Here is a 19229-nt window from a genome sequence, read left to right as displayed (position 1 = left end):
CATTACTTTACTAGCATGTGAGATGAGTGCAATTGTGTGATAGTTTGAGCATTCTTTGGCATTGCCTTTCTTTGGGATTGGAATGAAAACTGACCTTTTCCAGTCCTGTGGCCACTGCTGAGTTTTCCACATTTGCTGGCATATTGAGTGCAGCACTTTCACAGCATCATCTTTCAGGATTTGAAATAGCTCCACTGGAATTCCATCACCTCCACTAGCTTTGTTCGTAGTGATGCTTTCTAAGGCCTACTTGACTTCACATTCCAGGATGTCTGGCTCTAGGTCAGTGATCACACCATCGTGATTATCTGGGTCGTGAAGATCTTTTTTGTACAGTTCTTCTGTGTATTCTTGCCACCTCTTCTTAATATCTTCTGCTTCTGTTAGGTCCATACCATTTCTGTCCTTTATCGAGCCCATCTTTGTATGAAATGTTCCCTTGGGATCTCTAATTTTCTTGAAGAGATCTCTAGTCTTTCCCATTCTGTTGTTTTCCTCTATTTCTTTGCATTGATCGCTGAGGAAGTCTTTCTTATCTCTCCTTGCTATTCTTTGGAAATCTGCATTCAGATGCTTATATCTTTCCTTTTCTCCTTTGCTTTTCACTTCTCTTCTTTTCACAGCTATTTGTAAGGTCTCCCCAGACAGCCATTTTGCTTTTTTGCATTTCTTTTCCATGGGGATGGTCTTGATCCCTGTCTCCTGTACAATGTCACAAACCTCAGTCCATAGTTCATCAGGCACTATATCTATCAGATCTAGTCCCTTAAATCTATTTCTCACTTCCACTGTATAATCATAAGGGATTTGATTCAGTCATACCTGAATGCTCTAGTGGTTTTCCCTAGAAAATTGTCTTACACTTTCCTTAATTCTCGCTAACATTTTATGTTCTAAAAGCTAACTGACCAACCACTTAAAAAAATGTTCCTGCCTGACCCAGCAATTCCATTTCCAGGTATCTATCTTTGGAAAATCAACAGAAATAAGGCAAACTGGAACCAGAGATGTTTAACAATTTGAAAAAACTCAATTATGGTGAATCATTAATATGAACCAAGTGTCTACTTAAAACTTCAGTTTACATAGAACTACTAATAGTACAAAAAGTCAATGAGGGAAGAGAAAGAAAAAAATAATTCCAATCCATCCAAAATGCAAAACTGCATGTATGAGTTCATCTATGCCGAAAAAGACTGGGAGGAAATGCAGCAACTCTAACTGTGGTTCCTCTTCTCCAAGTTAAGATTACCACTCATTTTTAAATTTGTCATTCTTTTCTAGTTTCCAAATTTTCTATTACATACACCTGTATTTATGTTACACTAGCCCACCTTTCCCCAGGCTGCTCACTCACAAAGTAAAGCAAATGATGGGTTGTCTGTATTTGAAGACTGTGTGCCACTTGCTGGTCTTTCAGGCTGATCAGCCCACCTCTAGAACCTTCATACATTAGGAAACCCTGCCAGCCTTGTAAATATGCTTTACTGACACTAGGGGGCAGCCTCACCATGTGGAGAAGTCTAAGAAACTCACTGAGCTCTCCATTTCAAAGCACAAGTAACTTCCAGGGGTGTTATTTGTTATGTGGTGCCTCCACAGTAAGAGAATCTGCCTGTAATGGTAGAAACACAGATTCGTAGGTTCGATCCCTAGGTCAGGAAGATCCCCTGGAGAAGGAAATGACAACACACTCTGGTATTCTTGCCTGGGAAATCCCATGGGCAGAGGAGCCTGGCAGTCTATGGGGTCACAGAGTTAGACACAACTTAGCAAGTAAACAACAACAAAAAACAGAATTATTGTACAGCTCTTGCATCTGTAAGAAACAGAGCGTGTTTTCCGTGAGAGCTTCAAACTTCACTCTAAAATGAATACTATGACATTATAAAAAAGTTACATGTTAATAGCTTAACTCAAAAGAATAGGCAAGAAACCAGAATAGACCATATGAGCACTTAACATGTTGTTTTCCCTTATTAGCAAAGCTCCCCCAAAGAATTGTCTAAACCCCCTTCTTTACTTACCATTTTTTCTTTGACCCTCCAATGCCATGATGACCTCCTCCCACCACCCTCATTGCACACTGCCATCTCCTCCACCATCCATACACCCAACAAGTCTTTAAAGCTTAAAAAACTTCCTGCCAGGTGGGTGTCACTCAAGGCTTTTGAGCAGCAGTGTGTCGGGGTTAGAACTACGTGTCAGCAAACACTTAGTTTCGATGATGGCTATGACAGGCTCAAAGAAGAGTGCCATGGGTAACCCCGAGGTTGGAAGCTAAGAGTCTATTAGCACACATCCCACCCAGGATAAAAGAAGAGACTTTAGACTCCTCACCTCACAGTCACAGAAGTCCTGGAGGAAGTAGGCAAAGCACTGGACGACGTTCATGTGATTCTGGCCGTCTTTACTGGAATAGCAGAGGAAGACCTTGGGCCGAGGCCGGAGCCTCTCCCTGGGGAGTGCTGTGGTGTATGTGGAGGACTCCGAACTCTCTTCATCTAAGTGTGAATATATATTTTCTAAAGGGGACAAGAAGATAAGGTTGGTGCCCATGAGCAACACTCTGACTATTCCCTACGACTCGAGAGGTAATGCTGTCTTCAAGAAACAACAGTCGCCATGTCACCTGGAATACTCCCAGCTTCCTAACTCTACCAGCCCCTTGGGTCACCTCAGGGAACGGGACAGCTGATTGCTCCAGTGGAGCCAAAAATGGCCAAAATTTGTTCTTCACCAGAAACTGAGCTTGGTTAAGCCAAAAACACTGCAGGGGCCACCCACCCACCCACCCCCACCCTCCACTCTGGTCAGCAGTATCTCGAACCAGCTCTTCCAACTGAGTGAAGCTACCTGACCAATGAAGCTTCAATAAAGAGCTGACGTTCTTTAAAACTTTCATTGAGGTTTGGGGGAGTTTTTCTGTACAACTTACAAAGGTAAAGTGCATAGACCTTAAGAGTACATCTCAGGAAATTTTTATCTAAGTATATACCTCTGTAACCACCGCTCAGACTAAGGATACATTTCCAAGTGTCCCACAAGTTTCTTTCCTGTCATCGGACTTTTATAAGTGATAAAGCCCTACCTCTTCCCTTACTCACACCTTTGGACTTCTTATATGCTCTTGAATTTATCATCCTCAGTTTGAGAAGGGAAGTACACTTGTCCTTTTAGTGGCTCCTGAGGTTAAAAGTCAAGTATTTTAATTCTGGGAACTACAGCAGCCAAGGAACTGACTACAGGAGTTGTGTGGCTTCCCAGTCACCTGCCTGGAGGGACCAAGTGCTCCCATCTCCCTCTGTTGGCCCAAGTCCTGCCAACTTGGATTGGGGAGGGGGGGCACACCACACAAATACCTTGTTGCTTCTTGCGGCACATCACCGTGAAGAGCGTCGCGAATGCCGATATGACGACCAATGGCACAGTGATGGCCACGGCTCTGATGGGCCCAGCCCACGGGGAATGCACTGGGAAGTTTCAAAGGGAAGGCTTTTAGATGTCAACAGTGTAACAGGTTCAAAGAGAAACATTTTTTTCTTTTTAAAAATAAGCCACATAACAGGTTCCAAGACTCCCTGACCTCCTTTCTCTAGTAATGATTCAGTAGTTATAAAAGGATTCACTTTAAAAGGCTGTAGAATACAATTTAACAGCTAGAATCTGCTGAGATCACTGAATACCTTTGAGTGAGAATCTGCCTAAGGAAACCTCCCCTCCCACCACTTTGCTTCTGAGGACAATTGACTACTTATTTAATCCCAGTGACACATGTAACACACTGGCTTTGATCTTCCAGGCATCAACATTAGGGTGGAAGGAAAGTCAGATTTGATGGAACATCATGTAAGAGTGAAGAGCTGAAGTATTTTCTTTTCCTAAACCATGAAGTAAGGAAAGTATCAAATACCTTGGTCCACTCTGTAGTCTAGAGGCAACATTTCAAACACACACACAAAATCTCACCTGGTTTTAAGGCATAATGCATCACTTTTCTTGTCGTATTACTGTCATCGACCAGCTGCAAAGCAGAGGATGCTGTGTTATTTTTTTTTAAGTGATAGCATCTCAACAGATTCCATTCATTTTTCCATCTGTGGTCAGTGGGGCAAGGGGAGGGCAGAGCTGCTGTTGCCTGTGACCATTTTCAAGCCGAGATTAGACAGTAACGGTCAGATACATCTCTGCTTTTCCAAGCAAATGAGTATACAGAGGATAGATAAATAGTAAGGCCCTACTGTATAGCACAGGGAACTACATCCAATATCCTGTGACAAACCATAATGGAAAAGAACATAAAATAGGAAATATATATGTGTGTGCATGTATCACTGAATCACTTTGCTATATAGCAGAAATTAACACAACATTGTAAATCAACTATACTTCAATAAAACTTTTTAAAAAAACAGGAATTCCCTGGTGGTCCAGTGATTAGGACTCAGTGCTTTAACTGGCAAGGCTCTGGGTTCAGTCCCTGGTTGGGGAACTAAGATCCTGCAAGCCACATGGTACAGAAAAAAAAAAAAAAAAAAAAAGTTTTTTAATAAAAATAATAGGGCTTTCTTGAGTTGTGTGTACCTCAATTATATAATCCCCAGGAGACACATTTTGAAGAAGGCAGCTGGTTATCTCTGTATTTTGCTCCTGCAAAGAAACAACACTTTAAAACTTTCTTCTCAGATAAAGGTCACCAGGACCCCTCTTTTGTTTTGGAACTGAATGAAGGAGACTTCCCACCAGTTTCAATTATGTTTTCAGAAGATGACAATTAGAAAGCAACTGTGCATATCTGAACTTCACTCTGATAAAAGGCCCAGGAGAACCTGCGACCCCTGTCAGAGACTATGCTTGGCTGGTAGTGCCCAGAGCAGCAGTTTTTTATTTGAAGACAAAGCAGCTAGTTAGAATACCTTTTACTTAATAAACGGGAAAAAATTACCCTCCCCTGTTTGTGCATATTTTATTTGCCATAATTTTGACTTGAGTAGAAGGTCAATGACAGAGGTGAGAGCAGGCAGGAAAATCAAACTCGGCACATGCATCTATAAGGCTGCTGGTTTCTGCCACCAGGACCAAAAGCCTCTCTTGGTACTCTTGTGGGTCATCGAGCAGCCTCGTGAACTTCCATGAAATACCGTCCACTCCCTCTGACTATCTCAAGTTTAAGGACTTGGTTACTGAATTTCAAGTTAACCTTGGCCTCTGTATAAATTATGAGCCACTGACATGCTAGTGACTTGGCTCCCAGATTAGCTGTGAGGCCTTAAGCAACAGGCCAGGCAACCTCCATGGGCCTCAGGTTCCACATCTCTAAAAGGAGGGTAACAGCAGCTTTGGTTTCATTGAGCTGTAAAGACTCAATGACCACAGAGCTTGCTGACTGACACACAGTGAGCACCTGATTCAGGTCTGAAATACTTAAGAACTGACAATTACGTCACTGTTTCGGTTCCTTTGGTAAAACTTCACTGGCTACATCAGCACTGGGCCAGATAGGGTAGAGATAATTAGATAATTAGGGAGTGAGGGGTGACTCAGGATGACCCTGAGATGAACTCAGTGATAACATTCTGGAATAGCTACCTACTGCTCACAGACCACAGAGCCTCATGTTCACACTGAACCATCCAAATTCCAGAGGCTCTGGGGTCACTTTAAAACATGCAGTGGTTTCTTTATGCATACCCAGCAGCTTACCTGTTTACAGGTCTTTCGCTTGAAGGGTCCTTCATGCTTAAGCTTGTAATGAAGATAGAAGAAACGGAAGCCAAAGGTGTGGGGCGCATGGTCAAAAGACACCTGCATGTCCGAACCGTGCTGAGTGATGTTGAGGTTCCGAGGCTTCCAGACTAGGGGGAGGAAGGACCACAGTGAGTACCCTGAGGCCACCCTGACTCCACTTGGGATTGGACAAAGACAGCTCAGTCACTCTGTCACTCTGTCATGTCCAACTCTTTGCAACCAAAGGGCCTGTAGTCCGCTAGCCTCCTCTGTCCATGGGATTATCCCAGTAAGAATACTGGCGTGAGTTGGCATTTCCTCCTCAAGGGAATCTTCCCAACCCAGGGATCAAACCCACTTCTCTGACGTTTCCTGCATTGGCAGGCAGATTCTTTACTACTGTGCCACCTGGGAATACCAAGGACAGCTATACTTACAGGGTTTACAAGCCAGGTTGTCCGGCTGCAATAGCAGGTCACACGCTATTAAGAAAGACACATGTTTTTAGTTTTAGGACAGTTTGACATCTTCCTCATCTAACAATTCAATACAATATAAATATTCAGCACTGAACGTTTCTGGAAAGAATGTAAAACATAGCAACTGCATCGATTCAACAATGCTTTTCAGTATAGCCCAGTTGTATCTTGTGAAAATTTGAATTGTATAATATAAAGATATTAATGCAGTTCATTTTATGCCACTTAAGTGGAAACAATATGAAGTCACCTACATTTTAAAAGCTTGTCAGGTATTACATAGTTTCAAGGCCATGCCCAAGGGCAGCAGGACTGTGTTCATGTTTCTGTCCTATGGAGGGGCTCTGTTTTAGCTGTAGGCAGAAATAATGCCAGCCCCTACCCAACTGCAGAGTGGTTAGGCATAAGAGAACACTGGAGTGATCCTGGCAACTTTTCTTGAGGTTACTTTAACTTTTGCTGGCTCTCCAACTTAAAATCCTTTTGATGGAGTCTAAAAATGACATCCAGCCATCTACTAGGTAGCAAGCAGTACCAGTGCTGAAAACGAGGAGCTTTGAAATCGGATTTAAATGTGATTAAAGAAAAAAAACAAAACACCATGACAGAGGCCCTATACGCCATGCTGCTAACCCAGGAGGACCCTCTGGAAATTATGCTTACAATGCCAAGAAAATCAAAGGCTGCATTGAGGTCACGGTGCCCTGAAATGGTGATAAATGCACCTTCTGTCCCGCCTCACCCCCAGAGAGACTCTGATTCTGATGAAGAAAATTAAAGTAGGCTAGTTTTGATTTAGGCAAGCTTTCCATAAACACGTTCTTTGAATCCTCTCTCTGGTTGTTACATGTAAGGCACTGAGAGATACTGTAAAATGCACATGGTCTTTGTCCTATGGAATCTTATTTTCATTAAGACAATGAACATCTCTGCATAGAAAACCACTACCGTGTTAAAAGAAGAAAACAATCAGGGTAAGAACTCTGCAGAGTAAGAACTCTAAAGCAGCGATTTGGGCTGTTGAAAGACACACCACACTGTGTGCAGAACAGGTGGAAAAGGAGAGGCAGACAGAGAGGGGAATCCTGTACAGCCAGTGCTTGGTTGCAGGGTGAGGACTCCAGAGTCGGGCTCCGTGGCATTCAAATCCCAGCCCCCCAGCAGCCCCTTCAACCTCTCTATGTGTGGCTCCACCTCTGCTAAGTGGAGATGGCAAGATTAAATCCTTTGTAGGGCTGTTATGGAGGTCAACTGAATTAATATTTGGGAAGTATGTAGAATGGAGTCTGGCACAGAGATGTTAAATAAATAAACTTCCTAGAATGAGGTGACCTCAGGGACACTACTTGATTTTCTTAACCTAATCTTGAAAAAATGACAGGCAGCCACCCACAGAGGCCACCCTCCTGAGGACAGGTACAGAATGGAATCATTTCATGCTTACCCTTCACCTTAAGATAAACTTATACTTTCTTTTCCTCTTCTTAAGTTAAACAATTTTACTACATGGCTATATTGCAGCACCTTCAAAAAAGGTCAACTGTCATGTCTGCTCTATAACAAGCCAGGAACAGGTGTTTCTGGTTAGATGAACAGTTGTTTAGTTGCTCGATTGTATCTGACGCTTTTGTGACCCCATGGACTGAAGCCTGCCAGGTTCCTCTGTCTATGGGATTTCTCAGGCAAGAATACTAGTGTGCATTGCCATTTTCTTCTCCAGAGGATCTTCCTGGCCCAGGGGTCAAACACATGTCTCCTGCATTAGCAGGCGGATTCTTGACCACTGAGTCGCCACGGAAGCCTGGGTCAAATCTTAATTTTAAAAATTGCTTTTCTGGATGCTTTTCTCTTCTCCATGCTAGTTTCATACTAGTATTTCATGTACTCTTGAACATATCTCTGTCAAAATGTCTTTAAAAGCAGGAGAAATGTCTCCCCCTGGAAAGTAGGCAGGAAAGACCATACTCACTGCGGGTTCTGAAGAAGAAAGGGTGATAATTGCTTTCGTTTTTAATGGAAGGAAAAGGGACGATCTTTACAAAGTAATCTGTTTCAAATTTCATATTCAGGAAAGGTTGAGATTCCATCCCCTAAAAGGGATCAAAAAACATGTGTGATGTCATGGAGAAATCACCCCCGCCTCTACCTAAGTGCAAGAGTTCCAGTCCATCCTGATGGTCCCCCAGACACAGTTCTAGGGTTGGTGGGGGGTGTCCCAGGGCAGGAAGAAGTCAGGTTTCTTTTCCAGACTAAGTTTAGGTTTAGACCCCTAAGTGAAAAGGAATATGGACAACACTGTCTGTTTTTCCGACAGTGAAGCCGAGGCTCCAAGCTGGTGGGGAAGAGCCCACATCCTCTCCTGAGGGCACAAAGCCACCTTCCGGGATGGCTGCTCCACCTCAGCTTGTAACCTGAGAGGTGTGTCTGTCTACCACCGGGAGTGCTAGAGGGTTTCTGGCAGTGTGGAGCAGGCTCGCCCACCTGGGCAGGCGGGCTGGAGTCTGCAGCCCCTCCTCCTGCAGTTTCGCAGGCTCTCAATAGACCATTCAGTCCCCAGAACAATGGCACGTCTTCAGGGGTGTATTCCCCTGCATGCGACTTACAGCTCTTTTGAAGCTACTGTTGAGCTGCTTCGGGTCCTTTAGAATCAGTTGTTGGCACTGTCGTCCCTCTGACTTCAGCTCCTCCAGTATGACCCGAAATCCTTTTAGGAATTCGATGCCTAAGCAAAGCAGAATGCTTTTATTAATATGAAAAGAGGACCTAATTACCTTTGAACACACTTTCCTTCCTCTAAGATCACCGTCCTCTCCCCCTACACAACAGAGTAAAAGGCATTCTAAGTCAGGCAGGAATATCTGGGTTTACAGAAAGGAAAAAGGCATACCCTGCATTCCTCTCGTACAGGCCAGGTGATTTTCTGTCCCACCATTACTAATGAATAAATCTCTAATCCTGCCAGCCATTTCACGAACGTCCGTTTGCTCTATGACATTAGGGTTCAAATATTTAGACCCAAGTCACAATTGATCATAAAAATCTGCAGTGGAATATATAATTTCTATGTCATTAAACAAGGTGTATTCAGCTGACAATCATTTCCAGTGCTGACTAGGGACTTGCCCCAAACCATGTTTCAAGTACTTTCCGTTTTAGTCCTATATTTGCTGGCATGTTTCACTAAGAAACGTAGAAAATTCCCAGCAAAGTGTGTGTCTGCACCCAAGGGGGTCCTGGGCTGGAGATTAAATAGCTTAGGAGAATGCCTATGTGATTTACAAAGCCGTTCTTGCTCTAATCACGCCTGAAAGGCAGACACCCAAGAGCTGCCCAGTGTGTGCTCTTGATGCTGCCCTCAGAGGCCCCCGGGACGCCCACAGCGCCACTGAAAGGGACTGGCCCAGCCTCCTGCCACCTGAGCTTCCCCCGCTGCACGTCCAACTAGCTGCTTTCAAAAGGATTAAGCTCTGACGGCCACGAGAGCCGGTGCTAGGGCTTCGTATCCCATGGAGACTGGAGAGGTCCAACTATAGCTGGAGCAACCCGAAGCAGGCCTCAATTGGCAAGATATCGATTTCGCATTCTTTCGAAACACCAGACAAGGAGACATTTTCAACCCTTCCCCTTTCCAGGGCAAGAGTAATTACACAGGATGCAATTAAGCAGGTGGGAAAATTATCGATGGCAAAGGCCAAGGAAATCTTTTTCTCTTTCGAATAGGTTCTCCAATCCTGTAATTATTTGATGAAGAGCACATATTTATGGTGGGAAGGGCAAAGGAGTTACAATTAGAGCTTCACGACTTAAGAGGTTGGAGCACAGAGGGCACAAGTCCGGACCCTGCCGTGTTGTAGTATTTTGAGTACAAAGCTTCCTGCGGGAGTGAGGCCTGGTGGATCCACAGCCAGAGATTCACACATGCTGACCAGATCCAAGGTTTCTGACCAGCAATATTCAGTAGATCTCACAAGAATTTGTCTTTTGAAATCCTCCCATTCCTCCCCTCCAAATATTTTTGAACAAATCCTTATTATTTATACTAAGATTTAATTCATGCATTGTTGCCAGAACTGTTTAAACAAAAGCCAGGTGATTGATATGACTGTAAGACTGTACCTCTCACAATTACAGACAAATTCATCAGTTGGAGGTGGGAGTGGGTGATTCCAGTTCTTATATTTAAAAAGACTTGCCTGGAAAACCACTATTCCAAGTCTGGGAGTAAATGTAAATCTTATAGTAACTGGTTTATCAAAATATTATAACATCTCATAGTTAGATCATGTTTATAATTTTATAGGGCAGTAAAATAAAGGTACTTATTTACTCCTTGTCATTTAACTGATTGAATCCTTCTCACAACCACAAGCGGAAGGTATTGTCCCCACTTTATAGGTGAGGAAACAGAGGTGTACAGACACTAGATGACTTGCCCAGAGTCACACAGGGATGAAATGGCCCAGGTGGGATCAAACCCAGAGTGCTCTTAACGCATGTGTTTTTCTATCTCCCAGTTCAGTTCAGTTCAGTTCAGTCGCTCAGTCGTGTCTGACTCTCTGCGACCCCATGAATCGCAGCACGCCAGGCCTCCCTGTCCATCACCAACTCCCGGAGTTCACTCAGACTCACGTCCATCGAGTCAGTGATGCCATCCAGCCATCTCATCCTCCGTCGTCCCCTTCTCCTCCTGCCCCCAATCCCGCCCAGCATCAGAGTCTTTTCCAGTGAGTCTATCTCCCAAGGAGTCTCCTTAATAGAACCTCATAGAAATTGCTAGAATCTATCCAGCCATCCCCACCCACACACTGTCATGCAGAAAAAGCTCATCTTTCTGCCCTCACGGTTCCTCATGTCAGTTCTCCTCACATCTCTTACTTTCATTCTAAAGAGGGAGCCTGCAATGTGTCAGGCCAACCCTTTAACCATTTTTAGACTTATGTTGGAATGACCACTTCTCTTTTATCCACAGAGGATGTTTTTCCTTTTAAATGTTAAGATAATGTTATTTTTGGAAAACCTGTTGCATTCAGACCCAGTGGTATTTACACAGAGAAGTGAGTCAGGCCCACAGGTCTGATCCATTCTCCCTGTCTCTGTGCTCACCTTTTCTGAATCTGGTTCCTTTGAGATTTCCCCCATTTAGATTAAGAAATTTAGACTTTATCTTACTTTTTCCTTGGTCAGACTTTTTTTTAAATTCTAAGATTGGGTGGCAATATCCTAGGAAACCTGAGGACCGGGATCTGATGATGATAACAACAGACACTGTTTTTAAGAGTTCTCTTTAGAAATGTACTCTGTGTGTGTGTTGTCCTTAATTCTTTTTCTACTTTTTAACAGGTTTATTGAGGCATAATTGGCATACAATTAGTTTCATTTTACAGAGAACATTTTCATATACTTTGACTTACGTGTATACCCATGAAACTGTTATTAAAACCAAGAACTTACCCATCACCTCCCAATTCTTCCTCATGTCTCTTTATACTCCCTCTCACTTCTGTTCCCAGGCAATTAGGAACCTGCTTTTTGCCACTACAGCTTTGTTTGTATTTTATTGAATGTGTCAATGCTAATGCTTTTTTTTTTTGTCTTGCTGATTTCACTCAGAAAAACTATTTTGAAATTCATCCACATTGTTAAGTATACCACGATTTCATTCCTTCATTGCTGGGTGGTGTTCCATTGTGTGAACGCACCACAGCTGGTGTATCAGTTTATGCACTGGACGTTCAGGATGTCTCTAGTTTTGGACAACTGAAAATAAAGCTGCTGTGAATGTTTGTGTGGATATATGCTTTCCTTTCTCTTGGGTAAATAGTAGTCAAATGGCTGCATCATGTGGTAATACACATGTAACTGTTCAGGAGAATACAAAAAGGTTTCCCAAAGTAGTTATCCCATTGTACATTTCCACTCAATAATCTTTTGTTTTTGCAATTTTTTTTGATTATGCATGCTCAGTCACTTCAGTCGTGTCCAACTCTCTGTGACCCATGGACCATGGACCATGGCCCGCCAGGCTCCTCTGTCCATGGGATTCTCCAGGCAAAAAAACTGGAGTGGATTGCCATTTCCTTCTCCAATGAGAAAGTATGAAGTGAGTGAAGTGAAGTTGCTCAGTCTAGGTTGATTTATAATGTTGTGTTAGCTTCTGCTGAACAGCAAAGTGAATCAGTTATACATATACATGTATCCACTCTGTTTCTAACTCTTAAATGAGGAGAAAGTCATATGCCTCAGATGGGGAAGCTGAGGCTCAGATAGGTTTAAATGTTTCTCCTAAAGGTTTTGTGTGTGTGTGTGAGTACACACTGTTGTGTCTGACTCTTGGCAACCCCGTGGACTGTAGATTGCCAGGCTCTTTTTCACATGGGATCTTTACAGGCAAGAATACTGGAGTGGGTTGCCATTTCCTTATCCACGGGAATCTTCCTGACCCAGGAACTGAACCTGTGTCTCCTGCATCTCCCACAGTGGCAGATGGATTCTTTACTACAAGTGTACCTGGGTAGCTCATCCTGGGTTCAACCCAGGCCCATCTGAACAAATGAGCCCTCTCCATGTCCCACACTCAACTACCTCATCCTATCCTGGGCATCATCAATTCATTAAAGAGGACAAGCAGATTCAGCCGTAACCTGAATCTGGCCAGATAATGTAGGTTTGTTGGTTTGTTTTTTTTTTTTTTCTGTTTGTTTGGCTTTTTTTTCAGTCCATACAATTTAAATATAAATTCAGTTCATTTCCAACATTTAAAAATTGTTGATTCTGTGATTTCTCCTGAAAACTGAGGTTGTCCTGACAACTCACGAAATTTGCCAAGGCTAGGCTGGTGCATCTCGATGTGGCCACAGAAATGCTGGATCCTGAATCCATTACATTCTTGGCTAGGCCACTCATCCCCCAACTCCTGCTGAGACACACAAGCAAAGACCTCAGTGACATTTACCATTCACACACTATTATTTTACAAACCTACATCTCTCTCGATAACAGCCAAGGGAACAAAAGATGAGCCATGAAGCACAGCATGAAGCAGCAAGAGTTACAATCAAGTAGTGTCTGTGCAGAGGCACACCTAAGCTACACTTGTGTCAAGACCTACTTGGCCCCAGGAGGCCACTGCACTTAGGACCTCTGTTTTGGGTACCACCCACCATTGTAGACTCCACTTGGACCACTTACCGAGGGCCCCGGGGGACCAAAGAATGGTGACAGCCACTTGGTCGTGGCAGGCGTACTGACTGATGGTGATGTTCTGGGCGTCGGCGATCATGTGCTTCCCCACTGGATTCAAGTAAGTGGTGCAGTCTAGAGGGTTGGGAGAACCAGGACAGTTAGATTTAAACATTTGTTTCTTTCTTTTTCCAAGTTCATCTTCTCAAATTATACAGAACATGCTCGGAGTTAGCCAAATCTACTCTGTTTAAAGATGTGTGCCTCAAAGCCCACAGATGACATCAAAGGTTAGCTGTGTGGAAAACTGTTAAGATGCTGCAGTGGGGTTTATGTATAACACTATCACCCCCTCGCTTTTGAGTTAAAGTGGTTGGAGGATTATGTAAGGTCTGGAGTTTGCTGTATCAGACATTCACTTTTTTACTACTCTGACAGTTTACCTAAATCAGTAATAACTCAGGTTAGTTCAAAATTTTTTCCAATGTTACAGAGTGATCTGAAACCAAACAATGACCAAGTAATCTGGGGTTTATTCTTTTTCAGAAGAAGCCTAGAGGGCAAGGTGACTGCGGAAGAGGAACTCTTAGGAGGATGTGAACTTGAGGGGGCGTCATTCACAGCCAGGCTGTTAAAGAATCCAATTAGGACCTGCCAAAGGGACCAAGAGATTCAGTGATAAGCAGAGCACCTTGGATGTTAACCAGCATGACAAAGGTACAACTTTTGTTCCCAACACTACCTCATCAAAGACACCCACAACACCCACTGAATCCAAACACTCCCATGGTGCTTGAAAAAACGAAAACCACTGATTCTTTGATTTTGTCTGAGGACATGACTCATTGCCACCCGCCAGAGCAGCAGCTGTGCCACCTGGTGTTGCTAAGTACACTTTCAAAGTCTGCACGATCCTAAAAAAGCTGCCAGAAGCATCCAGCCAGACCAGGCGGGGACCTCAGAGGATGGCTGCAGGCTGTTTCAGCCACGCGTGCAGGGAGAGCCGCCAGCCTTCACTACAGACATCAGAATTACGTTGCTTTATCGTTATTTCTTTTCAGTGATTAAGCTTGAAGACTTTCTTTAGTATCTGATGCAAAAGGTCTTCCATCAGATTTCAAACCTACTCATTACCCTCTTGGAAGTCAGGGGGCTTTGGGGGTGAAGCATTCAGAGGTATTTTCTAAGAAGCTTGGTGAGTTTGTGGCATTCCCATCCCCACTCCCCATAAACTACACCACACATTTCCCATTTTTTATGACGAAAAACATTCACAAGGTATCTGAAAGTCGCAAAAGAACATAAGAAAAACATAAAAGTCATCCATAACCTCCCACCACACAGAAGTAACTGCTAACATCTAATGGATACTTTTGCAAGCCTTTTAACGTGCACATGATATTCTTCTAAAGCTTCTTCTAAGGGTGCAACACACACGTACTGAAAGCACGCCCCTCCTCTTTGAAACTCCATCTTCCACTCTGCCCTGTGTTCTGCTTTTTTGCCTAACTCCTACAGAAGGCACACTCCCTTCTGCAAACTCCATCTGCTTCAGAAACAATCACCTCTACATTTCAGTATTACTTTTGAAAAGATGTTAATGATTAATAAAACCAAATTCTACTTCTGATGAAAACTCACTCTCAAAGTGTTCTACATGTGTTCTCTAGATAGACGAGAACTTTAAAGTAGGGGGAAGAAATGTTGAAACATCTGGTTTAACACACACATTGAACAAACAAGGAAACTGTAGCTACAGTGATCGACTGGGTGGGCTTGCAGTGTCGCCAGTGACCAGCCCAGGGCCAGGACACAACACCACCTCTGAGGGCTCACACAAAAGGCTCTTGCCATTCTATCTCCAGCACAAAGCTGGACTGAAACATAAGTTCTGAGTCAGAGGTATTAACCTGCAGAAATCCTGGCTGAGACCAGCTTCCCAGTAAAAAAAAAAAAAAAAGAAGAAGACAAAATCCCACCATATGTATAAAGTTCAGATATTTTCATTTATTGAGATATATAATGAAAGAAGGGGCCTTCCAGGTGGCACTTGTAAAGAACTCGCCTGCCAATGCAGGAGACATGAGAGACACAAGTTTGATCCCTGGGTCAGGAAGATTCCCTGGAGAAGGGCACGGCAAACCACTCCAGTATTCTTGCCTGGAGAATCCCATGGACAGAGAAGTCTGCCAGGCTATAGGTCCCAAAGAGTCGGACACAACTGAAGCAACTTAGCACAGCACAGTACATAATGAAAGAAACCTTTGACTTCAAACAGCTTTAGGAAAAGATTCATGGACAAAAGTAAGTCATGTTTTTTTCTTTACTCTTTTTTTCATTTCTAATGTCAAAATTGGCATTCTCTGGGTTTCTGCAAATACAATTATGCAAATATAAAGTCTATGAATTAAAAAAATGTATTATTATCTATTCAGGCATTACCCCCTCAGAGCCTGAAGGAGAAACAAGAAATCCAATGTGAAAGGAGGCAAGATCTGACAGCAAGATCTTAAAGGCAAGACATTTTCTTTCTTCGTAACATTAAATGGAAAAGGAATAGAAAAGTAACATTTCTGTACTTTAATACTTTTGGTGAAAACTTGGTAATTGGTTCTTAGCTATTTCAAACAGAACTAGTAACCAGTCAACAGAGCAGTAACAGGAACTTCCTTGTGGGAGAAATAAATTATCTTTTTCAATGGAAAACAATAACTAAGTTTTTTTTGCACAGCCTGGATCCAATTATTAGCAACTCTAACATTTTGGATTCTGGTTACAAAATAATTATGCCCAAATGACATTTGGCCAAAATGCAACCTAGCTTCAGATGTCTCAGGAGTTGAGTTGTGAATTAAATTCTAATTAAATGCCAAAGAATCAGAAAGAAAATAATGACCAAGAGACAGACACTGACATGGGTGCCACGCATCTAGTCCCATGAAGGAAACACTAAGGCACTTTTAAGTTTTATAGGTATGGATCCTCTTTCACAAAACCCCACATTAAACTAGAGATGCAAATAGTTGTTTGCAGCTGACTGGAAAGTTTTGAACTTTGAACGTAATACAAGATCTCACAGGACCAAGAACATATTATTAGAAATTAACTTTCTAATCTAAAGAAAGATCCCTTACACGTGTCTTTACTTAGCTGAATCAAGTCTCACGGACTTGCAAATCTTTTCTTACCATCATAACATTTACCCAGAACATGCACGCCTCATGGACGTGAAGTATCCAAGTTTCCCATGTTAAGTCCTCATCAGTGAAAGCACCCATGTCAGCAACTGTGGGCATGAACTTGACATCCGTACTTGTATTTAAAATTGTTAGTTTGCACACATGACCTCAAAAACCCTGCTTTAGCCGTGTTGATTCCAAAGGCCCAGTGTGGCCTCCAGCCCTTACTCGTGATTCTCCCCAAGAGACGAATCAAACATCAGGAGTCACTAATATGAATCAATCTCCTTCCTGTCAACATTCTTACCTATAAATTATGGCTCGTAAGGCTAAAATTGCTCATAATTCTATATAATTACCTTCTAGGGCATGAAAGCAGATGCTCAGAGGGGGTTCTACATGCTTCATCAGAAAAAAAAAAAAAAAAACCAACCTGCCCTCAGGAAACAATTTGGTCAGAAAAAGTCACAATTCCTTGACAGAAGGGCCCAAAAAGGTGCTTGGGTTCCAGCTCCAGTTGGAATGACTTCTGATAGTAACAGGTATCAGTCACTGAGGGCACACTGAAGGCCAGATCCTGAGATGAGCAGTTACAAGCATTACCTCACTTAAGTCTCAAAATGGTGCTGAGGAAGTTAATCATTACTTCACATGATGAGAAAACCGAGGTTTCGAACAGTGGAGTCGTTGGCCATCGTTCACGGCTGATGAGGTGGGGGACAGGGTGAGAACTCAGGCCCCCATCAGAGATGGCTGACTGGAGACACCCGGGCCCATCTGAGACACAGATTAACTCGGCCCACTCTGTGTTTGTGAAAACTTTTAAGTAAACGCCAATATATTTTTTAAATTAATTAATTTATTTTAATTGGAGGATAATTACAGTACTGTGGTGGTTTTTGCCATGTATTGACATGAATCAACCCTGGGTGTACATGTGTCCCCCGTATCCTGAAACCCCCCTCTCACCTCCCTCCCCACCCCATCCCTCTTGGGTTGTTCCAGAGCACCGGCTTTGAGTGCTCTGCTTCATGCATCGAACTTGCACTGGTCATCTATTTTACATATGGTAATATACAATATATATATTTTTAAATCCGTGCTGGGACTTCCCTTGGTGGTCCAGTGGTTAAGACTTTGTACTCCCAATGCAGGGGGCATAGGTTTAATCCTTGGTCAGGGAACTAAGGTCCCTGAATGCCACACAGCATGCCTCCCCCGCGAGAATGCTCAAACTAAAAAAATTCAAATTCCCCACTCCTCTTGGAAACCACATCTGACTGAGCTGGAACGGAGGACCCAGTGTTCCTCTAGGACTAGACACGGGCTGTCCAGTTTACCACCGTCCCCATCACTCTCAAGCATCCTGTGCTTGGGGTGCTTTGCTCATGTGACCCCTGCTGGGCCCAAGGGCATCTGGGTTGTTCCTAAGGATACGGCTATCTCCTGAAGAAAGCAGGGGAGGTCTCCCCACACAGCTTCTCTCAGCACTCTGGGGGACAACCGACCTGTTCAAGCTCTGAAATACTTGGGTGGCTTACATGAGTCTGAGGTGCTTCGGCTCTGTTGATAAACCTGAGCAAGTTCAGGAAACCCCCCAACTCGAGGACCTGCAGGGTCCCCGATTAAGCACGACCATGCAAGCTTTAGATCACTTAAGGGGCTCTGTTCTTCAGCGGTCAAGTCGTTTACTTACTGTCATATCTGAAGGTGATGTTGTACAGCCCGCTGTTTCTGCTGGCCAGCCCCACTCCCTGCGGGAAAACAGGAGAACATGAGGAGGAGTGAAGCCAATTTGCTTTTCCAGCCCAGATCCCCATGGAGTCACAACGCACACATGATCGCAGAGACCCAGGGTCATGCCAGTCACCGAGCAACATCCACGCTCTTCATGGCCCCCCGCCCCGCCCCCCCCCACCCAACTCCCTCCAGCCCAGGAGGTTCCTAACTGCCAGGCCACGGGGATCAGGGGTACTCACTTCCCCTGAAACAATAGCAGCAGGCTGCTCTGTGTTTGGGGGTTCAATAATAATTCATTAACAGTAAAATTGGGAGAGAGAGAGACCATGAGCTGCCAGCTGGAGCCCTTCCAGTTGGATCCACTTTGAGCACTGATTGGTTATAAAATTTGCCTACCAGACACTCTTGTCCAAAAGCCCTATTAAGCCACGACAGATAGGCAATTCCTAAAGTTCGAGGAAACAGGTTTCTCATTCCAAGAGCGGGAATGAGTGTGGGAATAAGCTGTTACTTTTAATGAGAAAATTCTTCACTGCCTCCATACCTATGCTTGGAGCACAGACGGTGGGTCATAAAAGAAAAAGAAAGGACTTTAAAAGGTCTACCTCTGACTCTCAGTGATGTGGCCGCTAGCCATCTGCACTCCTAATAGCAGGGCTAACAGCTCCGCCAGACTTCCCACTTTAATTACAGCATCCACACGGGAGCCCCCGGCATCCTCCTGGTGGCCCCGCCTTTTCCTGACCCGCCACTTATCCACCATGGGAAAGATCAGCTAAGACTCTGGTTTAACTGTTTCTGTAACCATCAGCAAGTGCACCATTCAGCATGAATTGCAGGATTCTTCCCCCCACACAAAATGTTAATTCTTAGATGCTAACTGATGGGAAAATATTCTAACCACACAGCTACAATTTCCACCCGA

The 19229-nt window shown here is 43.6% G+C and overlaps 1 protein-coding gene across 1 annotated transcript in view; it reads right to left on the bottom strand.

Moving 5' to 3' along the window:
• Positions 1-19229, bottom strand: part of IL17RD (interleukin 17 receptor D) — a gene marked incomplete at its 5' end in the record, with an annotated part of 68180 nt that overhangs the window by 9766 nt on the left and 39185 nt on the right. The window contains 10 exons of the mRNA XM_010851930.1: positions 2341-2525; positions 3363-3473; positions 3970-4024; positions 4585-4650; positions 5704-5855; positions 6165-6209; positions 8176-8296; positions 8810-8928; positions 13395-13520; positions 18261-18318. Coding sequence (XP_010850232.1) covers positions 2341-2525; positions 3363-3473; positions 3970-4024; positions 4585-4650; positions 5704-5855; positions 6165-6209; positions 8176-8296; positions 8810-8928; positions 13395-13520; positions 18261-18318 — 1038 coding nt within the window. The remainder of the gene's footprint in view (positions 1-2340; positions 2526-3362; positions 3474-3969; positions 4025-4584; positions 4651-5703; positions 5856-6164; positions 6210-8175; positions 8297-8809; positions 8929-13394; positions 13521-18260; positions 18319-19229) is intronic.

The sequence above is a fragment of the Bison bison genome, unplaced genomic scaffold (genome assembly GCF_000754665.1).
Source record: "Bison bison bison isolate TAMUID 2011002044 unplaced genomic scaffold, Bison_UMD1.0 scf7180017864304, whole genome shotgun sequence".
Classification (NCBI taxonomy): Eukaryota; Metazoa; Chordata; class Mammalia; order Artiodactyla; family Bovidae; genus Bison; species Bison bison.
The sequence above is the reverse complement of the archived record's forward strand: the minus strand, read 5'-3'. Positions and strand labels throughout refer to the sequence as shown.